This window comes from Denticeps clupeoides, chromosome 14 (genome assembly GCF_900700375.1).
Source record: "Denticeps clupeoides chromosome 14, fDenClu1.1, whole genome shotgun sequence".
NCBI lineage: Eukaryota > Metazoa > Chordata > Actinopteri > Clupeiformes > Denticipitidae > Denticeps > Denticeps clupeoides.
The window spans coordinates 9,176,894-9,194,728 of NC_041720.1; the positions used below are offsets into that span (position 1 = coordinate 9,176,894).

Below are 17,835 nucleotides of genomic sequence, written 5' to 3' on the forward strand. Positions count from 1 at the left end.
GGTAGTGGCCTAGTGGGTAAGACACTTGCCTATGAACCAGAGGACCCAGGTTCAAACCCCACTTACTACCATTGTAGACACTTAACCCTGAGTTACTCTGGGGGGGACTGTCCCTGTAATTACAGATTGTCACTCTGGATAAGGTTTGAAGGTGGTCTGATAAATGACGTAAATTTATACTTCAGCTCATTCCACCAGGGGTCACTACAGACCAATAATTACTATTGTGATTACTATATAGTATTAGCTATATATATAATAAAACCAGAAAAACACAAATGCATTAGCATGTACAATGGCCAATTCTATATGGTACCCGCCCATCTTAGTTTTTCTTTACTTTGTGTGCTAATAAACAGACTAACTATTAAAATACAGGTAAAACAGGTTTACAGGTTTTAGGTGAACAAATCATCCTTATGCCACAGAATATTATGTCAGTATCACATTGATGATCCTATAAGAACATTAGTTTTTGTGCTTATGAGTTACATATGGGGTTTACAACATGGCACTAGTTGGGTTGGGGACCAGTGGTAGAGAAATGCTGTGTGACCCATAATGATGACCATTCATGTGTGAGTTTACCCACTAGGCCGGTTCCACCTTGGTGAGAAAGTTCCACATCTACCCAACAGCCACGCACAACGCAATGCCTCATTCGTCAGCTCAGTTCCCCATTTGCCAAGTCAGATCAGTACTGAGAAGACCAATGCTCTGGACCCCACCACCATGATCGGCAAGCCAGTGCATCCTTCCCTCAACCGGCTCGGCCAATCAGCTGCCAAAACCAGGGCAGAGGCGTGGCCACCCCACAGCGAGACCAGACAGACATGGGCGGGTGGCAACACCAACAGTACTTCTTGATTAAATGTTTCTAGTGCACAGTGGATAATCATGATTTTCTAAATTTTCTTTTTGGTAATTATTCTCGATTGCTTTTACTTGTAAAGGATGATTGCAGAGGAAGAGGAATTATGGAGGACGGTGGGAATTACGTGGGAAAATCAAAACAAAATCAACCTAAATAAAAAAAATTCAATGAAAAAAAAAATCTATGATAAAGAATTAAAAAAAGAACACACACATGCCCCACCACCAAAATCCACGGGGGAAAAAAAAAACAACGGAACAAAACGAAAACCGATTGGCTACGTCTAGAGATCAAGCTACTAAATTTTGACAGACAGGTGAGATGACGTCAGAGAGTGAGAGAGAAAGCTAGAGAGAGAGTAGGTGGGTGATGGAATGGAAAAATCCCCATTCACCAAAAAAAACCAGAATGGGCGAGGAAGACGAACATCGCTAGAATAAAAATAAATGAATAAGTAAACGAGAGCATGAGGAGTCGGGGAGAACGAGGGAAGGTTGGGGGGCGTTACTCCTCTGTCCTCTCTCATCTCTACCTTTATTACCGGCCGGCAGGATGAAGCTGGGTTTGGCGGGCGGGGGTGGCGGCTGCTGGCCCGTCCGGGCCGCAGTACTGTTGGCATTGTCAGCGGGGAGCTGGAATGAGCTGGACAGAAAGATCCCGTCGGACATTGGACGGGGCTTTCGCGCGGGGGGCGGCGGCTGCGGCTTTTGCGCGGCAGGCGGCAGGTCGCCATATGACTTCCGGGTAGCGGACAGCTTAACCTGACCTGCTGGGCCTGCGTCCTCCTCCTCCTCATCATCATCATCATCATTGTACGAGACAAACTTGGCAGTGTAAAGGGTGTCGGGGGAGACGACCTGGGTTTTGAGGTAAGAGGTGTTTCTCTGAGGCGGGGGCGGAGGAGCGTTGTTGCTGTTAGTGGAGGTGCTGGGTGGGGTTGTTGCGACAGGGGGGGGCTGGTAGTCCCTGGGCAGGGGTGGTCTGTACAGACCAGGCTCGTCGGGGGTCAGCAGCCTGCGCTCGGCCTCCTCGTGTTGCCGGCGCCTCTCGGCCTCCAGGCGAGTGTAGTACTCCTCCTCCTGTCTCCTCTGGAGGGGATGGGAAGAGCGGTTAGAGACTAGCAGCTAACCAGCCAGGTGTCGCTAGGTTCTGGTAATATTAAAAAGGTTCCTTTGAGGCTTTTAAGTGTTACTCAGCTAAGAAAAAAAAAAAAAAAAAACATTTTAACTAGCTACTAACATTTACAGCTCACCCACTCAAGTGAATATAAATCCCAGTGGCAGCTGGAATTAGCGGCTAATGGCTACACTATACCATGTAGCTCAGGTGTTACACTGGCTGTGCCTCCGAAGGAATGCACAGCAGTCATTGTGACGTGGAAGATGTCAGAATAACAATCTTTGAGGGGGAGGGGGGCATCAAGCTTCTGTATCTTGGGCAAGAACAATTATCATTATTCAGTTGGCTCTTGAGGAAGTGATCTATAGGGAATTGGGAAGATCTGCGTTGTTTTGCTGTACTCCGGACGTCTCCAGTCTTCTCACTGGGCGTCCTGAGGGCCACCGCAATGAGACTGAAGCATGCTGGGAGCTCGTAGTGTCAGATGGGGTCAATCATTTGAGTGTATTGTCTAGTCTTCATGAATTCAGGCTGGTGCAGTTCAAGCTTCGAATTGTGGTTTCTCTACACAGACCCCCCCGGTTAATGTAATGTGTCGTTGAGATGTCATGGATGGGGTATATGAGCGACTTGGGCCAAACCACAGCCACCATGAAGGAGGGGGGGGGGCACTCACAACAGCTAACCAAAGCAATGCCTGTATGGAATGAGGATGACCTCAAAACAAATGTTGGATTTGCTGAAATCTGATAAATGACAAGTGACTTCCATGCTTTTTGTTGTTGTTGTTGTGGGGCTGTTGAGGGGTTCACATCACATACAAAACAGAGAGTGGGGTGCATTGTGAAAACATGCAATTGAAAGTCAACAGGACCCTAAATTACCGGAGGTCTGAAAAAAAAAAAAAAAAAAAAAGTAAAATTACAACCACAACAAATGAGACACAAATGAAGGGCCACACAGTGACAACAAGAGCGTCTGGGTGCAGAAATACAAACACAAGATGAATGACCAGACCGTTCAGACCACTGGTAATTTAACATCCCTGTTGAGGAACAAAATAATACATAAATATACATCCGGGAACGAGGATACTTCACAACATATTCTGACACTCGTTTCCAGCTCTGGAGCCTCTATCTGCCGTCGACTAGGTCAGACAGTTCTTCCTGCTCTGCAGACTACTTCCTTCAACTGATATTAGATCAACCTTCAAGGGTGAACTCAAAACAACGCTGGGACAGGGGGCCGCCGGACGACCTTCTGCAGAGCGCCTCGGTCCGAGAGCGCCTACGTACTTCTGCAGCAACCTTGGGAAAGCTTTAAATGTTACCAGAAAAAGAAACAAATGCACTTTCTTCTCAGATGTGGACAGCACCCTCTAAAGAGGGTAGGAGGGTTGCTGGTGCTGCTCTCCACAACAAAGGCCGTGCAATACAATTAGCTTGACACAATCTGAGTACAGAGAATAAAATGAATGCTGCTGTTATGCATGGGCCACAAAAATGAACTCCAAATGATTTTAAGACAAAGGCATCTGTTGTCCACACACTTACACACACTGTGAACTTATTTTGACCTCCATTGCTAATTATATCCACTTCTATGATATATAAAAAATTATAATAATAATAAAAACATCCATCTACATTCTTTATAATCTACAGCGGAATCTTGGTGATCAGCGGCCCGTCGAACTGAAGTACCTTCTCCTTAGACTCTCGTCTGGCCCGTTCCTCCTCTCTCCAGCGCCTCTCCTCCTCCTGCTTGGCCCGTTCCTCGGCCTCACGCTTGCGGATCTCCTCCAGCTGTTGCTTCCTTCGCCGCTCCTCGTCCTGTAACTGAGAGCATGTGCCAAACAAACCATTTACACCCGTCCAAGTGATGTGCTGCCAAAAAGATAAAAATCCAGAAGATTTAATATCAATACAAACTAAAATGGATGAGTGCAATGGTACAGTGGTAATGTCTGGTGAATGCAGCTATTGAATGGATGCATATGGACTGCCATTCTTTTCTGTTTATATGGGACACATAAAAAAATGTCAGATAAGAACCCATGATGGCCAAAGGGTAAAATGGGCCAATTAAATTTCACTGTGGATATTTTCATAGCTGTCCACAGTTCTGAAATAATATTGTGCACTGCAGGCATTCGCACACGCAAACACACAGCCATGCAGAGCATGCACAGAAAAGCAAGAGCCAACCAGATCCACACATGATAATAACAAGGCTTTTCTTGTATTACCAACATAGGCATATTATTATTATTAATTTTTTTAAATATAAAAATGTATAAATAAATATGTATTCTCATCAACGGCTCTCTCTCTTCCTGGTCTGGAAGGAAAGTCATTGTTGGCTTTGGATATTTCATAGACTATGTTGGCAATTCAAAAAATTCCATGAGCCTGATCCTTTTCAACCATTCAAAGCCAAACCAAGCATAAATATCTCGAGCAAGTATTCAGAATAATAATGCCATTCTACGGATATTCAGAAAATTCGAAAACCAGACAGACAGAGCAACACCAAAAATGGCACACATACACACACATACACACACACACACTCCAAAATGAGCAAAAAGCCACATAGCAACAATGATGATGATGACTAATTCAATGAAGATGCATGCTGGCAGGGTGGTCAGTGCTTGGGGAGGGCCTGTTGTGATGCGTGGTCCCCTGTCTCACTGTCCTGCGTTAATTTTGCTGGCCAGCTGTGTCCTTTGTGACCCTCATACTACTTTAAGGGGCCACTGGTGACAGTGTATTTCTAGGTGCCGGATCCAAGCCCGGGTACATGGGGAAACTCCAGCATAAAACTCATCCCAAATGACATAAGTGGACAACCAGCCCGGTTAATCCTCTATGGTGACCCCTAACGGGAGAAGCCGAAGGGAAACGACAACAACAACTACTTTAAGGGGTTTATTTAAATCACGTCAAGATTAAAGGTGCAACATATAAGATCTGGACAGCTAGTTTATACTTCATCTGTCCATCACCATTATAAGAAACAAGGAAAAGAACTGATTCTCCCCTCTCACTTAAGTTGGTTCAACCGCAGCTTAAAAAATAAACAACACTTTTGAAATCAAAGAGCTTAACTGGTATATCCAGTGGCTACATGACTATATCTGCGCTTGTATTTTTCCACAAAGGTGGAACCTTTACCTTGTAGACAGGTTAAGGAACTGGTAGTATTTTTTCCCCGTTATGAGTATCGCCCCCTGAGGAACATGAGGGTATTGAACATTGCACCTTTAAAGTAAATTACGATATACACACACAAAAAAAAACTTCCCTGGATCATTAGATTCTATAAATGTTTTACATGAACGGCTCCTAAAATGTGACAGATTCTTAAACTCGGACTGTGGTCTGGCTCAACATCAGCAGTTTAGTGAAGTGAAGGGTAGCACAGCCATCTGCATTCCAGCATTAGATACCCCTGAAGCTGTTGCACCATGACACCCCCACAAAACTTCACCGGATCAGATGGTAAAGGACAATGAGCAACAGGAAGTCACAGGTTCACAGGTGGAGCCCCATCCCCCCAAACAGGAAGTTACGAGCATAAAGAACGTACCAAGTCTAGAACAGAGATTGCTGGGACAGCAGTCTGCTGTGGGAAAGAAAGAAATTGTGCAGAAATAAAACAGGAGACAGTAGAAGAAGGGAAGGAGAAACAGAAGTAAGACAAGAGGGTGAGGAAGAGGAGGAGGAGGAGGGGGGAAGAGAAGATAAAAGTGAAACACTGTTTGGGCTCGGACGCAGTGATGTGCTGCCAGGAACATTCCGGAGCAGCGTGGGATTGATTAGAGTCAGTGGCCCACTTCCCCCTACACTTTCGTGGAGCGAGAGGAACACTTGAGGTTTGACCAGGAATCTCCGCTTCATTCCACAGAATCCCTCATATCTCCCCTTCACCCAGACTCCCTGGCCAGTCGGCTCATCTGGGAGAGATTGCACCATATAAGGTGACTTCCTGCTACTGTGCTGCTTCGAAAGCTAGTGTAAAACAGCTGTCTACAAGCCCATCTTTGTTCTTTCTTTTAACCCTAATAAGTATCCTTTAAGACATACGGAACACAGACTTGATTACCTTTCTCAGCTAATCAGCATGTGAAGCACTCAAAAGGCTGAACTCCTGACTGGTTTGGCAAGAACGGACAATTCAATATTTTATAGATTTGACAAGTTTTGCAATGGCTTGAGATCAGCACTTAGAGGGCTGCAAATTCAACATCGAGAATACTTCAGTAGCTATTCCATTTGGAGACGTTTGTGGCCCTGCCCCACCCAACCATTCCTGTAGCCCAAAAAAAAACAGCAGTCAGCATGGCAGAAGCAAATGACAGCGCTTTGCAAGTGAACATCGCAAAAACATTCCATGTAACAACATCCTGGTCCACTAGTGCAAATTTACACAATGGCACTTCTCGAACAATCCTTGCAATTTGCAGGAACAAGTCTTCTAGGCTTTGGAGGTCCAATGTTAAAAACGCGTTACTCGGGTCACACCAGGCAGCAGGTAACTTCAGATTATTGTACATACTTTGCTAAATCCCACAGCGCGCCAGGGGTGGAATTTGTGCGGCCAAACAATTCAAAGTATCTACGGTAATCATGAAGGCAAAGTTAAATGCTACCTGATGAAACATGGACGTAGTGCAATCTAAATTGTGATCAATATCTATAATTGTGGCAATATCTTATTTAAATAATATTGTGCCAACTGCAGTTCCTCAATCTCGCTCACCCGTGCTCGTTTCTCGGCCTCTAGCCGCTGCATGAGGAGTGTGGTGTCAACCTCTTCGTCATCCTCTTCCTCCTCGTCCTCCTCGTTCTGCTTCGACTCCTGAAGCCTCTTCTGGAACTGCCACTCCAGCATGAGTTTGCGCAGCCGGTCGCTCTCCTCCGCCGTGCGCTCCGGCTTGGACTGCAGCTCCTGAATCTCCTTGTCCAGCAGGTCCACGATGTGCAGCTGCTGCTGCTTCTCCAGCTTCTCGCGGGCGTCGCGCTTCCACGGGTCGGGCGAGAGGCTGTCGCTGGAGGACAGCTCCTCCTTGCTGATGGTGATGTACTGGAGGTCGCGGCGCTCGATGGTACGGGGCTGCTGCTGAGGGAGCAGCTCCCGGATCACCGTGTCCCCCAGGGGTGGAGGGGGCGCCCGGGGTAAGGTGGAGAGTTTTTCAGGTCGGGGAGGCGGGGGCTGTTGCTGCTGAGGTGGGGGCTGCTGGGGAGGCAGGTATGGCTGGGGCATCTGCATGGCGTTGGGGACGGCCGGAGGGGAAACCTGTGGCTGCTGGTTCTGCATGGGTGGAGGGAGTAAGGGACCGTGCTGGCCGTTGTTGTGGGGGAGTGGAGGTCCGGCCGGGTTTCGTATCTGCCCGAGCTTCCTCTCCTGCTCCCTCCTCTTCCTCTCACGCTCCTCTTCCAGCCGAGCTTTCTCCTTCTCATACCAGCGCTGCTGCTCCTCGCGCTTCTTGCGATCGGCAGCGGCCGCGGCCTGTTGCTGGCTGACCCCGGGAGGAGGTGGGAGGGGCAAGTCGGTCTGGGGCTCATATTCGTAGTGCACTGGGGGAGGTGGTGGAGGTGGTGGGGGCAGGTCGGAACGCGTGGGCTGAGGTGCTCCGACTGGCGGGCCGCCAGGGGTCTTCCAGCGGCCAGGCCCACTCTTGTGGTTGCTGCCGATCTTGGTGGAAGCGATGGAGGTTGTGGAGTAATTAAGGTGCTCCTGGCTGGAAGTGCTAGACTCCACAGATGAAGACACCTGCTGGTTCCAGGGTTCCCCAACACACCGCTGGTAATCCATATCTGGGTGGGGCTCCATGTGCCTCAGCCGATCGGCCGGGTATCCGCCCGGAACATCACAAAGCTCCTCCTGAGAGTGGGCTCCCCTCTGCGTGGACAAACAGATGAAAGATGCAGATTCACGACACTGACAGGAAAAAAAAATCTGATACACTTACATTTTTAGCCTAGTAAATTTCACACACACCTGCACGGCCATGTTGTTGTGATGATGGTCCTCCATAGGTGGTCTGTCGTCACTGTTCTGCCAGACCTGGCCGGGTGCAGGGCCCACCCGGTCCTGTGATTTGGAGGCTGGGAAGGTGAAGTACTCCCTGGGGTAGGTCTGCGTTGGGATGGGGTATGCCTCTGGCCGTGGGGGAGAAGGTTCCTCCTGAAGTTGGAGATGAAATTGCATTAATGAGATAACAGCTTCAAGTAGCTCACGGTTAGTGCCAGCTCACTGGAGTCACGATTTGAGAGCAAAAGCAGTCCAAGTCAGATGTTCCAGTCAGAAACGAAACGTGCTTGGGAGAACAGTTTTTGGGTAAATGCTTTTAAAGAAAAACTAAAACCTGCAGAGATTCTTATTTTCAGGGAAGTTACATGCTTTTAGACACCATTATGGAATAAACAGTGTGGCAAAAGCAAACAGAAAAAGCTCAATAACCCAACTCAAGGGGTGATTAAAAGGGAGATACCTTCAGGGGTTACATCAGCCAGTTTAGCACAATGGAAAGAGTCCAATAGCCTGAAAACTCTTCCGTTTACACAGTGGCGTATGTTTGTGAATAGCTAATGCTTACACAGAACCATTGTATTCATTTGGTTCTAAAAGTCTAAAAGACTGTAAAGGATAAAAAAAAAAAACTTGAGAAATAAACTTGAGACTACTTGAGAAATTCTGCTCTGAGGTGTTGTGGAGGATTATGTGTGTACTCACATCAGCGCAGAGGTTGCCGGTGGAGACAGACGTGATCTTGGTTCCTGGTCCTCCTGGGTAGACTGGTTTTCCTCCAGGGCTTTGGGCCTGGTCTGGGGGCAGACGGGGTAGAGGAATCAGGAAAAATGTACCCAATAGGAATCCATTCTAATTTCTATGTCTGTAAAATTAGTTCAACTTGCACCTTGCAGAAGTTCCTACTAGGGTTGTAACAATATGGCAACTAGGACCAAAAATGTGATTCAAAAACTTTTGCTTTCAATCGACTCAAACTATAGTAAGCCTATGACCATTGATTGTGCTTTGGATACTCTTCCAGCAGCGTTTCTAGGTAACTCACTGGCCACGTTGGGGCTGGATCGGTGGTCGGCGCGTTTCTTCAGCAGACGGTCCTCACCACTGATTATCTTTGGTTCGGGGTAGGAGTCCCAGGCACCCTGTGGACTCTCTGGCGAGCCATTCTGCACGGAGTTGTTGTAGAGCTCGAAGCCCTCGCTCTTTGGTCTAGTTTTGCCCTTATCCCGGCCACGGTCCAGTGCTGAAAGGGAATTCAGGGGAAAAAAAAAACACAACTTATTTGCCAAAACTAGTGGGCTATAACTAATAACATGTTGAATAACAAGTAGGATATGTTTCTTTTAATGCTTTTTATCGAAACTTAAAAACTTGTAAATGCAAGTTTTGGGAGGTAAAATGCTATCTAAGGTCAATTTCTTCTATGGTTAGGAGTCCTCTACATGCTTAAAATAAAATGGAGATTCGTGACAATGGTGCAGGGAAAGCGCCCCACGATCATTACTATTGGAACGTCTTTAATGTCAAACAGAACAAAAGCTATTCAAGGGCATGGCTCACTGAGAAAAAGCTCCCTGTTCTTCATAATAGCACCCCAGTCTCCAAAGCATCACAAAGTGAAATATGCTTGAGTCATTAGCCAGGAATCTGCAGCCCCTCATGCCAACTGCGTTTTATCGCCGTGGCCGGGAGGGGCGTCCAGAGTGCCATATCCTGCCACAGCCACCCGGTCGCAACTGGTTCAGCGCACCGTGTGCAGTCCTCTGGCAAGAATCTCCCGATTGGGGCTAGCCCTGCTGAGAGGCGAGTGCATGTCGTAATGGAATAAGGGCTCACATCCAAGCGTCTTTCCCTCACTTACCCCTCGGCATCATGGGAGAAGGCTGGTTGAGGAGAGTGGCCAGGCCGTGGTAGATTGCGCCTTGTTTGGCCACCTCCAATGTAACGACCGAGCCGGTTCGCGTCATCAACTCCGCAGCCCTACAATGAAAAAGGAAAATAGCTGTAAAGTGGAGTCTTAGCATTCCTCCTGACCAAACAGCCAGGTGGGTCAGGAACCTTGCTCTTTGGAATCTAATTTCTGGTAAACTCATTAGTGGGTAAGTTCATGACACAACAGCAAATTATAAGACGTTGGTTTGGAAAGCTAGTGCTAGTGGATTTTTCTCTGGCAATCACTGCCTTCTCTAAGAAACCACAAAAAAAAATTTTTTTAAACCCACGAGGATCGAAATGGGAGATCCCGATGTGCCCCTCTGGTGCTGTTTGCTTTACTGTGAAGGACTAACCATTTAATTTAAACAATTCATCTTGGGGAAGTTCAGCTGAGAAAACTGAGATTGCTGAACAGTTTCCATGACCAGTACCACTGGGGTCATTGAGTAAATAACCGGAATCTGCTTTTGTCAGTTGCAAAATATATGTACATATACCTTATATGTACATTGTGTTAAAAAAATGCCTTAGATATTTATCTATTGTTTTAAACAGTATGCAGGCATGATTACAGCTTTAAACAGTAGGGCTGTGACACAGTGGAGTGATAAATCTTTATCTTTTACCTTTCCTGTGAAAGACCAACCAGACTTCTCCCATCGACACTGAGCAGCTGGTCTCCAGCAGCCAGGCGCCCATCCTGAAACATGCACAAAGCTCTGTTATACACACGCGTGCTTTAGTGATGCCTCAATACATTTTCCTGTTCACCAGAGTACAGCTGAAGCGCCAGATTTATCCGCAGGTCACATACATACGCTTCTGATGAGGTCATCCTGCACATTACTCACCATGTCTGCAGCTCCTGCCTTCACCACAGACTTGATGTAGATTCCCAGCTTGTCTTGACCAGCGCCCTGCGCAACCACAATGAAAAGATGAAATGGCCAAAGATCACTTCTCAAAGCTGAAAAACCCTCCCAAACCATCTCAGGCCATGTACACCCCAGTAACCCCCTCAAGAGAGAACATCAGTTACCAGATGGCCGGGACCCTTACAGTAACAGGCGCCAGTTGGGACATTTATAACTCATTCACAGCGCCACAGTATGGCAGGATGAAGGGGTCCATTCATTCTGAACTGGAGGAGCCCCTCAGTCTCCCCACATACTTTGGCTAGAAATGTCCCATTATGAGCAGCACAAGGGAAGGAAGTGTGCGGGGAGGTCAAAGGTGACGAGAGCGAACAAGAACAATTTAACAGATGTACACACACATGCGCATGAAAGTGCACCCTAAAGCCACTCAAGACATTTAGAAAAATCGCACAAAGTACCCTGTCATGGACGTTTTGATTAACAGACTATACTTTGCCCTAGATAATTTTCCATTATACATTCCCAAAAGTCCCATTGCACAGCGCTCAGTCCATTCATCTTGTCCAGAGCTCCTCGCATTCACCATTACTGGATCCGACCCTCTCAGCTTCAGCTCTTGGGCTCAGTATTGATACGATTCAATACACTGTAATACTGAACGCAAGACTATATTGATGAACGAACACCCAGTCTCCAAAACAATTAAATGCATATCAATATAAACTAGAACTACCTCATAGTTCCCTGTGTCTGCAAACAAATTGAGCTTTCAGTAGATATTTACCAGCAACCTTGACCACCAAGTTCTAAACTGTTGATCGTTGATTCCAGGTGAACATTTGCACCAAATGTGAAGTTCCCTCAAGGCATTAGATGGCTGGAACTATTGATGTATAGTACAAGATGTACAGCATGAAGTCATTTTTAAAAACAAAAAACACATCTCTGACCATGAATACTGCAAAACTATATACTTCAAACTGTTAATTAATGCGTTTTTGTTTCTTTTTTATTGATACAGTACCACAAAAGAAAACAAGTGGTAGTTGGCTGAGCACTATGTCTCTACCTAGACCATCCTGTCTACACTCCATCCCTCCATGTTGAGAGGCCAGTAATATCAACCCTCTAAGGTTTGAACTCCCCTTTCGCTCATCCAAGTGTTTTTCCTGTGGCTAGAGGCACTGAGCTCCCAAAATCCCCCGACTGAACCCAGCTGTGAAATCAGAAGACAATCTGTGTGCAAAAGTTTCAGACCAAAAAAGGTGTTTTTTTTTTTTTTTAATTTTTTTATACAAGCTTTTATCCTAGCATAAGTAGAGAATAAGCAGTTCGCTCACAAAAACACTTTTTACCTTTATCTATGACAGTCAACTCAGATCTAAACAAAACATTTCACCAGAAGCTTTTTTGTTTTATGTTACTATTAGACAAAAACAGCCACTGTTGTCTTTGAACACGTCTTTGGCATTAATTTGCATAATTTCTGTGAGTTCTGTGTGATCACATGACTCCTTTTGTTTTCTGTTTGAATTGATGTGACCTGATTCACCTGTTCAACAGAAATAAATCACCCTGTCTCTCACACACACACACACACACACACACACACACACACACACACACACACACACACAGCAAGACTCAATCAGCTTCACCAAACATTCCCAGCCCAGAACAAACAGGTTTCTCCTGCTCCTTGTTCACTTCAGGCAGCTCCAAAAGACAGCACAACGACAGCAGCCAACTGTAAACTGTTAATGTCGCCACCGCTGCACTTCATGCAGACAACAATGTTTACATCTCCAATTTACTGCTCTAAGGCCCTTGAGTTGAAAATCTGGGTGCAGATTTAGTGCAAGGCGAGCAGGCAAAACGCAGCAAGAGATGGAGAGACGTGCTCCATCTGGAGGTGCTATTAAATCACACGTTCAGCTGTAACTGTTCAACTTTCTCACAAATTTGTGAGCAAATATTTTGGGCTTGATGTGAGGTAGCCAATCGAGTGCATTACGAAACATCTGAGTGACACTTGTTGTCTTTGTTTGGACTGTTTGGATGACACCAACCACTACACACTGCCGTTTTGGAGATGCTCTGGTGCAGATGTCCAGCATAACAGCATTTAATGTTGTGGCCGGTCGGCCAAGCGCTAAGCACTCAGTAGCCAGTGAGACAGACGGTAACTCAATCCGCCTGGGAAACCCAAACACCCTCATTCCCTCTCCTGCTGCGGCCACCCGCGCTTCACATCCACAAGCCACACACGTAGTCCATTCAACAGTCCCCGATTCCTCCACCACCACCACCACGCACGCTGGACCAGCGTCACAAACCACATCAACAAGTGAGAGAGAGACGTTCAACAGTACACCAGAGATGACAGACAGATTTACGCTAAACTGGCCTGCATCAGCTTTCACTCATGTACAGATGTACTGGGAAATATGGAATTTATTTAAAAAAGAAAAGATGTTAGAAGGGCTAACCATATTTTACATTTACATTTAAAATTCAATACTTATTCTTATTTAACTTCTACATCCTGCACTCGGCCAATCAGAACCGGCCAACGAGAACTTCAAAAGAGAAAATCACATCAAATGAGTGATCATTAAACCAACCTGACTTATAAAATCACAGGTTGGAAACTGCAGTTACTAGCATCACCAGGGACTGATGAGTGAGTTTCAGCTTAAAAGCCCTGTTTTACCTTGTCTGGTATCAGGTACAGACTCGCTCGCCTCATCTGCTCTACACTGACACTTGGTGATGTTTCGCCCGTTCTGGCTCCACCTCACAATGGACCTCACCTCACATTCCTGGGACCCAGGAGAGACTGGAGACAGTGAGAAGGTGGTAGCATTCTGAGACGCATCCTGGTCCAGGGGTTGGCCTCATGCTAAGTTGAGTATTTGATGCTTCCTTTGACATGGTGTTCAGTATACTGACACTGTCTCTATATATAATTGTGATTGATTGATTGATATATATATATATATATCACAATTAAACCAAACAGCCATGCCACGTACTTAACGTGTCCTGAACAACGAAAGACGAGCTGTCTGTGGTACTGATACCGGGAGTGCGATGAGGTGACACAATAACATTTATTGACTCATCTTAACCAACAATAACTTATACTACATATGAGCAGACAAAGAAATTAAATAGTTAGTAACAAATGTGGCCATAAAGCAGATATGATGAGGCAACCACGCAGTAGAAAAGAAATAATGCAGTGATTGCATGAGAGAGATAAGAAGAGGCAATAAATATATTAAAACAAAGTGTATTACATATTAGAAATTCAATTTAGGATCAATTATGCTAAAGTTGCCAATTTCTTTTTTTCTTTCTGATGTGATCAGAATGCTTTATAGCAGGATCAATCTTCATATCCACAATCATCCTAGTATAAATTATAAGGGATATGCTAATGCACAGATATACAGATAAACACACAACCTTTCCATGTGATGAAATACATAACTGTGTGGTGAGTAAGTGGGAGTGATTGAGAGTGGGTTTCAGTGGGAGTGGACAGAGTTTCGTCAGTAGTGACTGGTGAGTGAGTAGTGGTTTTGAGATTTTGTGAGACTGAGTTTACAGTAACAAATGGGGTCATGTAAGGGTCAGGATTGTTGGGTGGGGGGCACGGGACAGCGTCTGTCTGTAACGGCATTAATCATTCAGACGTGTGCGTGCGGTTGCTTTAAGAGCTACTGCTGCTTACAGACATGCACCGTCTCTTGAGCGTGTGTGTGTGTGTGTGTGTGTGTGTGTGTGTGTGTGTGTGTTTGCGTGTGTGCGGGGGGGTGGTGGTTAGTGAATAACACTCATTATCAACCTCATGCAGTGTGATCACACCTCTCCTGTAGCGCAGGGCAGGCAAGGAACAAGGCAAAATAATGGGGGGTGTGTGTGTGTGTAACTACTCCAGATTATAGTAAGCAGCAGGTGGAAACACACTTCTAAGGGAGCCTGTGAGACAACATACATGAAGATTTAAGAAGGTCCGCAACACAACTACCCACCGACTTCCATCATCTGACAAGAAACAAGGAAATACAGTCACGAGTTGAAATATTTCCTAGAGGTTTCAAACTCGTAGAGTCAAAATGTTTCTGGGGCGACAGAGGGCCTGCTTCTCACACGCTCAGATTACATTCATCATGAGGCTGTTAACAAACCCCCACTGAGCTGAGACCCCATCACTCTGCCCAGTCATCACCCTCTTCAGACATTCACACCGAGGCAACAGCACAACATCCACCCACTTCACAAACCTGCTCAAAGCTCATAAAACACCAGCGTGCTGTATTCCAAATATCCTGAAGCTGCTGTTCTCACCACACCCTACAAAATACTGTCTCACAATACCACAATATGGGCAAGTTCATGTTAATAAAATGCCTATAAAAATCTAATCAAAATCAAAACATTTGTGTGAAATTTATCTAAGGGCAGCAAAGTAGCAAGCAGAGAAATCGGATACAACGTTATAGTGCAGTTTTCTATACAGTTTTGTAGGATTGTGCTGGATGAGTTATATTTAAGACCAATATGATTACATGTGCACTAGTTACTATTAAGTGAGCGTATAAGGACAAATTTGATGAAGCTGTACAGATCCAGCCTGAGTCTACACAGACCCCGCCTCCCACTTCCCATCTCTGGAAGCTTCTGGAAGCCTGCACTACATACACAGGAAATTAGAAGCTTGCTAAGGAATGAGGACCCCCTCAGACAAGGGTCCCCCCCACCTCTACAGTCGCAGCAGACCATGGGGAGAAGTACAGAGGAGGCTCTGTCTGCCGCCCCAAAAATAGGAAGGGGGTGACCCAGACCTTCTAAATCTCCCGCTTCCTGTCTGGGGCTGTAAGTGGTGCGCAGAGTTCACAAGGCCACGTGGAACTTCGGCACCCAGGAGAGCTGCAGCATGCGCCCCGCATCTCACTCCACTTCAGATCCAATTTGTTCACAGCTCCTGGGAGCTGAGAGAGGAAACGTAGGCCCGTCTGTCTGAGGACACAAGAATCTTATGGAGGACTTAGGTAAAAACTCAAAGAGACACGACACAGGACAACCACAACATTCTCCCCTAAAGAAACGATTTCAGGTGCGAACCATGGCTGCCATAGTAACAGTTCATAAAACTGGAATACAGGATTTAAAAAAGTATTTTTATTTTGATGTGAGATTGTAATTTTTTTGTTATTATTCTTTAATTTCCTTGCCAAGCATCATGACTACAAGCACAAGGTCTAAATTCCAATCATGCCAGACACACAATCACAATCCAGACGCAAACCACAGTTTTATGGATATTCTGTCAGAAAAGCAGGGAGTGGCATTAAAGGGGACAAGTATTGCAAAAAATCCAGTAATGCAGCAATTGTAGTGAAACACTGATTGGTTGTATTAATGTACATTGAACCATTATTTCTTGTAAATTTTGTGTGGGTAATTTAGAAGTTATTATGGGGATTAACTATCCCCAAAGGATATGACTGAAGAATCATACACATGCAGATCAAGTCTGGCCCAAAAGCGAACCGATCTGATTGAGAGCTCGGTTCAAAAAGCTGATTGATAATAATGATAGCCACCAGTGGGTTGCATTCCACAGTATCACCGTAGCCCAGCTGCTCCGCTGCCTCAGCTCAGAGCTGACAGGAAACTGAGAGCACATCCTCCTATTGTTACAGTGGAGAACGGCTGGGGGGGGGGCTGTTTATGGAGGGGAGGGCGTCTACAAATGGGGAAAAAAGAAAAAGGAAATGCAAACAAGAACAAAAACAAGCCAGAGCTACCAAACAGCCATCTTCACAGTGCAGTCAGGGAAAGATAAAGAGCAGAGAGAACCGGCTGGAAGGGAATTAACCACTGACAATGAGAGCGGGACTCCCTCGTGTTTTGGGGGGAGGGGGTGGGGGGGTCAGGATTTCCCCCACCAGCACAAACAGGGCCAGCGACAGCACCTGCGGCCTAAAGGAACGGGCTGAACCTGGACCACTACAGGCCCAGAACCAGATGCCCTTTGGGAAGAGAGTTCATAACTGATGAATACAATAAAAAGGTCCTTCCAACCCTATTATTATTATTAGAAATTTATTGAAAAATGAAAATTGACTTTTGTGACTGATCAAAAAAAAATTTCTAATCATTTGAGATAATTGGATTTGTAATTTTCTGTCATAATAGTCACCAAAAAAATCCACCAGCGCAACAGTAGTCAACACATTATAATTACACCATGACTTTAGTGCATAAATAAACAAACAAATAAAACATACATTAACAAAAAATGTTTTCAGACCAAACTTTCTTCCCTGCATCCTGCCAGTCCAGCACCTTGTCACTAATGAATCTTTTTCACACGACCTTGAGCCCTAACAATGTTACCACACACATGCACACAAAGACAACGGCATTCCGAAACACAAACATGCCACATTAAACGTTCTCACACAACCGCCCACCACAGAATACGCTGGAAGGTGAATCCCGACATGTCCGTTCATGCAAAATGAGAAATAAGCGACGTGTTAATAACACCGATTCCAAAACACGTTTCACCACTTCACCAGTTTCATAAACACACGCATGTATACACACACACACAAGCAGTCTACAGCCCTACAGCAGCAAAAAGGACAGGGGGGTAGCACCTGGTCTGTTACTGTACACTGGGCACAGAGAGAGAATCACTAACATGCCGCCAAATACACACCTGGACACCGCAGGGTGCTCTCCTTTACACTAACACACACATTTGCACGTATAGACACAACCCAGACTTACCGACTGGTCCTTCCTGCCGACCACAGAGAACCACATGGTGCTGGATGCCTCACACACACTCAGAGCGCAAGGGTGAGGAAGGAGGAAGGAGAGGCACGTCGCTTTCGCCACCTCACTTCCACAACGCGAGGAGAGGCACGGGACGGGAGTGAGAGGTGGGTGTGGTGGGCGCTACAT

The 17,835-nt window shown here is 45.8% G+C and overlaps 1 protein-coding gene across 18 annotated transcripts in view; it reads right to left on the reverse strand.

Moving 5' to 3' along the window:
• Nucleotides 1-17,835, reverse strand: part of afdna (afadin, adherens junction formation factor a) — an 87,087-nt gene that overhangs the window by 2,492 nt on the left and 66,760 nt on the right. For 9 of the 18 annotated variants that reach the window (XM_029002158.1, XM_029002155.1, XM_029002152.1 and 6 more), the window contains 10 exons: nucleotides 10,822-10,887; nucleotides 10,597-10,670; nucleotides 9,897-10,015; nucleotides 9,081-9,278; nucleotides 8,741-8,832; nucleotides 8,006-8,191; nucleotides 6,764-7,906; nucleotides 5,591-5,626; nucleotides 3,700-3,834; nucleotides 1,641-1,962 (listed from right to left, as the gene is read on the reverse strand). In XM_029002158.1, the coding sequence (XP_028857991.1) occupies nucleotides 1,641-1,962; nucleotides 3,700-3,834; nucleotides 5,591-5,626; nucleotides 6,764-7,906; nucleotides 8,006-8,191; nucleotides 8,741-8,832; nucleotides 9,081-9,278; nucleotides 9,897-10,015; nucleotides 10,597-10,670; nucleotides 10,822-10,887 (2,371 nt within the window). Of the gene's footprint in view, nucleotides 1-1,406; nucleotides 1,963-3,699; nucleotides 3,835-5,590; nucleotides 5,627-6,763; nucleotides 7,907-8,005; nucleotides 8,192-8,740; nucleotides 8,833-9,080; nucleotides 9,279-9,896; nucleotides 10,016-10,596; nucleotides 10,671-10,821; nucleotides 10,888-17,835 lie in introns of all 18 variants that reach the window. The other 9 variants (XM_029002166.1, XM_029002160.1, XM_029002156.1 and 6 more) reach the window with 6 other exon arrangements.